This window comes from Leptonychotes weddellii, chromosome 9 (assembly GCF_054177405.1).
Source record: "Leptonychotes weddellii isolate Sample4059 chromosome 9, ASM5417740v2, whole genome shotgun sequence".
NCBI classification, from domain to species: Eukaryota; Metazoa; Chordata; class Mammalia; order Carnivora; family Phocidae; genus Leptonychotes; species Leptonychotes weddellii.
In genome coordinates this window covers 79766679-79774642 of record NC_138377.1, presented here as the reverse complement: position 1 = coordinate 79774642, position 7964 = coordinate 79766679, and the positions used below count along the sequence as shown (strand labels likewise).

Below are 7964 nucleotides of genomic sequence, written 5' to 3'. Positions count from 1 at the left end.
ATTGTTATGTTAATCCCCATACATGACATCATTAGTTTTAGATGTAGTGTTCCATGATTCATTGTTTGTGCATAACACCCAGTGCTCCATGCAGAATGTGCCCTCCTCAATACCCACCACCAGGCTAACCCATCCTCCCACCCCCCTCCCCTCTAGAACCCTCAGTTTGTTTTTCAGAGTCCATCGTCTCTCATGGTTCATCTCCCCCTCCGATTCCCCCCCTTCATTGTTCCCCTCCCACTACCTTCTTCTTCTTCTTTTTTTTTTTTTCTTAACATATATTGCATTATTTGTTTCAGAGGTACAGATCTGAGATTCAACAATCTTGCACAATTCACAGCGCTTACCAGAGCACATACCCTCCCCAGTATCTATCACCCAGTCGCCCCATCCCTCCCACCCCACCCCCCACTCCAGCAACCCTCAGTTTGTTTCCTGCGATTAAGAATTCCTCACATCAGTGAGGTCATATGATACACGTCTTTCTCTGTTTGACTTATTTCGCTCACATGCTAAACGTTTTTTAAACCACTGGCGATTTTTCCAGACATCAATGAATGTGAAATTGGAGCACACAACTGTGACAGACATGCTATATGTACCAACACGGCAGGGAGCTTCAAGTGTAGCTGCAGCCCCGGATGGATTGGAGATGGCATTAAGTGCACCGGTGGGTTGAGAAATAATTGCTTCTCGTGCGCTGCATAGATTGTAAATATGAAAATATTAATTCTGTAAAGAAAAAGGTGTATACTACTGACTTTAAATGGGATGCTTTTTGTTCATAATGATGTGACTGTCTTCCATAAGATCTGGATGAATGCTCCAATGGAACACACATGTGCAGCCAACATGCAGACTGCAAGAACACCATGGGCTCTTACCGCTGCCTTTGTAAAGAAGGCTACACGGGTGACGGCTTCACTTGTACAGGTAGGCTTGTGCTGGGAACCACTGCACAAATGGCCATCAGAGAAGCCAGGTGTTTCACCGTCTTTCAGACTGTCAGTTCTTCAGGTCTGTTATAGTCAATCTTTTTTTTTTTTTTAAAGATTTTATTTATTTATTTGACAGAGAGAGACACAGCGAGAGAGGGAACACAAGCAGGGGGAGTGGGAGAGGGAGAAGCAGGCTTCCCGCTGAGCAGGGAGCCCGATGCGGGGCTCGATCCCAGGACCCTGGGATCATGACCCGAGCTGAAGGCAGACGCTTAACGACTGAGCCACCCAGGCGCCCCTCATTATGCAGTTTTAACACTAATAGTTATAATTACAGCTGATACTTCTTAAGCTCTGCGCTCAGTGAGGAGCCTGACATGAGGCTTGATCCCACGACCCTGAGATCATGACCTGACCCAAAATCAAGAGGCAGATGCTTAACCGACTGAGCCACTCAGGGACCACAATGCTTATGTATATATATATATATATTTTTTTTAAAGATTTTATTTATTTATTTGACAGAGAGAGACAAAGTGAAAGAGGGAACACAAGCAGGGGGAGCGGGAGAGGGAGAAGCAGGCTTCCCGCGGAGCAGGGAGCCCGATGCAGGGCTCGATCCCAGGACCCTGAGATGATGACCTGAGCCGAAGGCAGACGCTTAACGACTGAGCCACCCAGGCGCCCCCGTTATAGTCAATCTTTAACAGAGAAGATTGCTTATTTGAAAATACATCCCCGTGGAATGGAAATTGGGAGTCAGGTCAATTAGGGAGACCTCAGGAGCTAAATGTAGTTAAATAGTTGATCTGGGTATCGCCATACCCAGTGATGTCATTGCTTTAAAAAAATCACACTTCCTTTTATAATCCTTAGCCTGTATATTTTTGTACCCATTTCTCACCGTTGACTTGTTTTCTATGCCAAACCCGAGGGTGAGCTTGCTGTAGAAAGCTATGTAAGGAAAAGGGATTCAGACGTTCTAGATCATGGTAAGATATTGAGATCCATTTCATATGACTTGAAAGCATTAGTGTATCCTGAGCACTTTGCTCAAGACGCCATTTAAACATAAAGGAGACTGAGGCCCAGTCAGTTGATTTACCTGGAACTTTTTCAACTCGCTGAAAGTGTTTATCATGTTTGAAATTGTTTTTGTCCATCCCAGTGAGGTTTTGTCATCCTAAACCTCCCGTTACCCCTTAGAAAATATTCAGAGTTTCATGTATTAGGTATATATGGTTCGTGTGTTTGATATTTAGTGCCTGTGGTTATTAGCAAAGCTCAGTAGAGATTGAGCAGACAGGAATGTTTGGCCTCCTCCATAGATGATGTTCTAGGTCTTTTGCTGCCCATCCGAGCCGAGTCTGAAACCTGAGAAATGGGCACAAATCACGGCACGTTATTCCTGTCATGCATGTGTCCTTCCGTGCACGACCTTACTCGTGACAGCCTTAATTTGAATGATTCATTTGACTTATTCTTCCTTTTACATCATTAGGGGTAATTTAGCACTCAGGATTCTGAACCTGAACCCCATATTCATGGACTATTCAATACTAACATTCAAAGAAGGGGAAAGGATGGGTTTAGAGGTTGTTAAATAGAAACTATGATGAGACCCCGCTACACTCAGGAAGTTGATAGTGATAAAAAAAAAAAAAGATCTGAGGAACTGGAAAGCTCCTAACTGGGGAAGAGTAACTTGTGTGTCTTTCTGGCTGTAGATCTTGATGAGTGCTCAGAGAACCTGAATCTGTGTGGCAATGGCCAGTGCCTGAATGCCCCGGGAGGATACCGCTGTGAATGTGACATGGGCTTTGTGCCCAGTGCTGATGGGAAAGCCTGTGAAGGTAACTGACGGGGAAGCTGCCGGGGCCCTTGCAGGGCCGGACAAACTTAGGTTATTTAAACATTCCTGATTTTTTTTTTTTTTTTTTTTTTTAACTGAGGTGTGTTTTGGCTTCACATCTGAGCTGGTCAGTTCAGTCTATGGAGGTACTGGGTCTCCAGCTGGACCATTTCTCTTTGCGCAGAGAAAAATCTCAGCTATCTGGCCACAAGCTGCACATCCAACCTTGGCCAGATGGTCTGCACGAGTACACCTGTTGGTCATTCCTATGACCAACTGAGAGAGAGGCTAACCAAGTGTGGTTAGCTCAGTGCAACCTGTTTATCCCCATCGCTAGGGGAAGGAGCTCAAAGTACTCATCCCCTGATCATGTCCCATGGAAGGATCCTCTTTAAATATGTTTTTAATCTCTGCTCTGGTTTGGTTTCTAGAAATAAAAGCTTTAAAATAATAACAGAGCAGATAATCTTCTCCATATGTAGAATAATGTACTGGGCATGTCTCACATGGTCTCTAAATATCTAATATATGTGAACATGGAACAGTCTTTTGCAAATCCATTCAGTAGGGGGCCCCTAGGGATAATGTTATATGTCATGCTGTCTCTCAGCACAAGGCTCTGTCTTCCTGAGGTGTTGGTCAGACAAGAAGAATCCTGGGAGCCTTTTGGCTCAGGATGGCTTCCACTAGGAAACACAAGGTTCTTCTCTTTCCCCACACTTGTCAGATTTAAGTGCATTATCCCTCACAGAGAAGAATTAGTGTCTACAGTGATCTAAAAAGATTTCAGTAGAAATAAACAAATGATAACCATTGACAGTAGAAGTTTAAACAAGACCCTGATTAATGTCTTAACTAATAATTGTTGCTTGTTAATAGGACATTAACTTAAAATCAGTCTTTAGCTATGACATGTATACTTATTCTCTCATAGGGTTCTATGTAAATACTTTTCTTTGTTATGGAACCATTAGGTGTTCTTTATGCAGTTTATATTAACTATGCAGAGTTTGATATAAAATTCCTCTGAGGCAAGAAACCAGATTATGCTCTGGACCCTGTGCCTAATGCCTTGTTTACTCTTGTTACTCTGAACATCCAACTAAAACAGTACTGTGCCACCTCTGGGAACATAAATAGTCACAGTCAGAGTTTTGCTTCTCTTCATGCTATAAGGGAAGGTTGTGTTTGTTTGTTTGTTCTTAATATAAATCATTGCCGGCAGAGGGGTTATGGCTATTTAAAGCCAGTCTCAAGGCTGCAATGTGTCCGTGTGTCAATTACCCAAGCAGGAGGTTAGCATGGGGTGGGGGACCAGGGCCTGAACGAAGCGTTTCTGCCAACAGTAGCAAGCACCCAACGTAGCTCTAGGGATACAGAGGATTATAAAACAGATTACAAAAGTTACCACAAAGCCTTTGTGGTTTGTAAAATTTTAACCCACTATAAAAACAGTGACTGTGTAGATGAGAACAACCAAAGAACTGGGTCTAAGGTAGCCTTTTGGACTCTTACTTCACGAAAGGGACATGGGCCTGTGTGACATACCAGAAACTCTACATACATAATGCCTAGCCTACTGCTTGGCATGTAATGGGGGCTGAAAAAAAGTGAGTTCTCACCTAAGAGGCTTCACTTACATGGCAGAGGGTCTACCAGGCTACAGGAGAAGCACCTAGATTGAGGTCGGATAGTCTTCACTTTCTTAATAACGTCAGGTGATGACATTAGGCAGTTCCTTTAGCAAAGAGATAAATTTCCTTTCTCCCCCTTTGTGTCCCTCCGCCAAGATATCGACGAGTGCTCCCTTCCGAACATTTGTGTTTTTGGAACTTGCCACAACCTTCCCGGCCTGTTCCGTTGTGAGTGCGAGATAGGCTACGAACTGGACAGAAGTGGCGGGAACTGCACAGGTAAGACATCCATTCACGTGGGAATCTGCTCCCTGCTGTCCTGGGGACCTGGCTGCTGGGCCTCACTGGGACCCCTGCCCCAAGATTACTCAGAGTCACAAAAGAAAAGTGGGGACGAAGCAATAGGAATCACAGGTTACACGTGAGGATGCAGAGGGAGGAGCAGCCGGCCGTTGAAGGAGCAGGGTCTGTAGCCTCACAGTCAAGCTCATGGCTGCAGAAGAAGGTTCCAGGGGTGCGCTGGCTATTAGGCTTCCCAGCTATTCCTTTTCTCCTCAGGCACATTTGCAGAGAGTTTCCTTTTGAAGGCCACGCGCTGCGCTGGGATCATGAGTTTTCTCCTTGCACTTCTCCACTGTGACACCCACTCCTTGCCACCCTGGCCTGTCTGTGGTCACCAGGGAATGTGATACAGAGAGCTCGCCTACCAATTTCTAGCATGGAGATTGTTTTCTTGTGAAGCAAGGAGCTCTCGGGGAGCATAAGAAAAAAAAATGAGAAAAGCCGCAGGCCCTCGGTAGACCGTCACTTGGCTCACTTTGGCACTGAGTTAAGACTTTGCAAGACATTTGCAATTCTCTTTCCCAGGCCACCCGTCCATTCAAGGATATTGAGGGAACATGTTCCTTTCTGGATGGGCGCAGGATTTCAGGGGGGGAAATGTATTTTTTCCAGCTACGTAAACAAGCTATGATTCAGTGGCTCTCCAGGTTATGACCACTACCACCATCACAAATAAAATAAATTTGGACCAGAGTACTCCTCCCCAGACATTCTTCTCCTGTTTTTTTTCTGAAAGCTATCATGACACCAAGCTGGGCCTCTAGCACACCTCAGGAAGTTGCCTCTCCACGGCCTGTACCCCTTCCTCGGCACCCCAGAGTACCGTCAGCATCATTCTGTCTGACCCTATTTCCCTTTAGTCTGCCCTGTCCCTCCAAGTTCACATGCAGTCGGAACAAATGAATTGTCTGCTGTGGAACCTACAGGAGGGTTACAAGGTCCAAGGCAGGGTGGGAGGGAAGCCCAAGGAGGAGGTATCCTCCTCATTCCCCATTCTCTTCTCTCTGAGTCAGGTTGTCTGTTCTTGAGTATTTCACGAGTGATCAAAACAGACAAAAGGATTATACAGGGTGCAATGTGCCAAAATCCATGTCCTCAATCTGGAATTCTGCACATATTTTTGGAATAGAAACTGAAAGGGAAATATTCCACACAGCACCAGTGATGGGAGAGTGACTCTTAGCCGGCTTGAAGGAACATGCTAGGCCTTGTGCATGCATCTGTGCTCATACTCAGCTGCACCAAGGCAAGCATGCCCCATTGGGGAAGTGGCAGAAGTTGCCTGCTCCTAAGGGTTCCCTGGGACATCTTGCTCTAATTTGATGAAATAACAAGCCACACATATTAAATATATTTTCTTAAAACCTGTGTCTGAATTTTTGGTTGACCGAGGTCACAGTAGTGTTTTGCTTTCAGTTACCTTGACTGGAATATTTTTCCTTGTTCCAAAGTTATATTTTCTCCTGATGACAAATTTGAATGCTAAATGTGTTCCAGGGGAAAAAGACCAAAGACTATGACATATTTCCTTCCTGAGGGGTTTTATTTCAGAAGTGGAAGACTGTGTATTTCTAGGTGTAATTATAGCTAGTAACTCTTAAAATTCTTATTGGGAGCCCCAGACCCGGAGCTACCGTTTTATGGTGATGTCTGCCCCCACATTGGCTGATAAGTGTGCCCCTTGCTGTTTGGTTTTAGATGTTAATGAGTGTCTGGATCCAACCACGTGCATCAGTGGGAACTGCGTCAACACCCCAGGCAGCTATACCTGCGATTGTCCCCCTGACTTTGAGCTGAACCCAACCCGAGTTGGCTGTGTTGGTAAGATCTTAAAACTTCTTAGAGAAGTATATTTTTATTTTTAAAGCAGCCTTGAACATTCCACTCTCAAATTTTAAAAAAGTAATAATGTAAAGATTTCAACATTTCCTAAATTGGGCTTATACTCTCAGTTATTTTTTTTCTATAGGTTAAAGTCCCAGTATATGTGTTCGGGCACTTTTTTTAGTTTCCTAAGAAAGTAAATTATGGTTTTTAAGCAGTTTCTGAGACGGATTTGAATTTTCAATCCTCACCTAGAGAGAATCTTCCTGACACTCTTTTGTTCATATATGGTAAATAGATACGCGCTCTGGGAATTGCTATCTGGATATTCGACCTCGAGGAGACAATGGAGATACAGCCTGTAGCAATGAAATTGGAGTTGGTGTCTCCAAGGCTTCCTGCTGTTGTTCTTTGGGTAAAGCCTGGGGTACTCCTTGTGAGCTGTGCCCTCCTGTGAACACATGTAAGTGTACATCCTCCTGTTTATTATTATTACTCCCGCTCAGGCCAGCTCTCCTTTCTAGATCACAGGATGGAAACCACAGAGGGGGAGAGTTGCCACCAGTCTCTACTCTTTGGTCAGGGAAGGGAGATCAAAACTCTCAGCCCCACTGAGGGACCCCACTCCCAATTTGGGTGTCAGAAGTGTCCCCAGTTGGCTTGTACTAAAAGGTCAGGTGGGGCAGGCCACATCTCACTTCTTTCTGAGTGGAAAGTAGATAGCATTATTTTAAAGAAGACTTTCCAGCGAGGTTACTTACAGAATATTTGCTTACCTTCCAAGGAACACATTGATTGATCTCTTCTGTCATCTGTTAGCTAGTTTTCAAAATCTCTAGGACAGACTAGGGTGTCCCTGGGTGAAAGAGAAGCAATTAGTCAAGTAAATATGAAAGGGAAGACTATTTCTATTCTTGTGATATGACTTGAAAGAAAGCTTTGGTATGTGATTGTAAGGACAGAAATAAGTCTTCTAAAAAATATAAAAGGCTTCTCATTTTTCTAAGTGGGTCCTATATCAGGATTCAGAGTCAGATATAGCTTCTTAGGCAAAGGTTAGTGGTGCTGTTAATAGTGTATATTGGGATAGGTACAGATTCTTTCCTTGCTGAAGGGTCATTTATTCACTTGTTCTAAAATTATTTGCTGAGTACCTAGAGTGTATACTTTGGGTGTGCAAAGATGAATTAGACTAGGTTCTGCCTTCCAGAAGTGTACAGTCTAGCAAAATACCATCCAGACAGAAAAGCTATAATTCAGTGTAGGTCTCAATAAGGGAAGAAAAAACAGACACAGTGCCATAAGCAGGAGAAGGAGCACTCCTGGTTCCCGTTAGGACTCTATCACCCACCACCCATGTCACTTTGGGCCAGT

General features: G+C 44.2%; 1 protein-coding gene across 2 annotated transcripts in view; it reads left to right on the top strand.

Annotated features, from left to right (window-relative positions):
* Positions 1–7964, top strand: part of FBN1 (fibrillin 1) — a 218550-nt gene that overhangs the window by 158529 nt on the left and 52057 nt on the right. For both annotated transcript variants that reach the window (XM_081831045.1, XM_081831044.1), the window contains 6 exons: positions 548–670; positions 811–933; positions 2666–2791; positions 4581–4703; positions 6465–6587; positions 6889–7053. In XM_081831045.1, coding sequence (XP_081687171.1) covers positions 548–670; positions 811–933; positions 2666–2791; positions 4581–4703; positions 6465–6587; positions 6889–7053 — 783 coding nt within the window. The remainder of the gene's footprint in view (positions 1–547; positions 671–810; positions 934–2665; positions 2792–4580; positions 4704–6464; positions 6588–6888; positions 7054–7964) is intronic.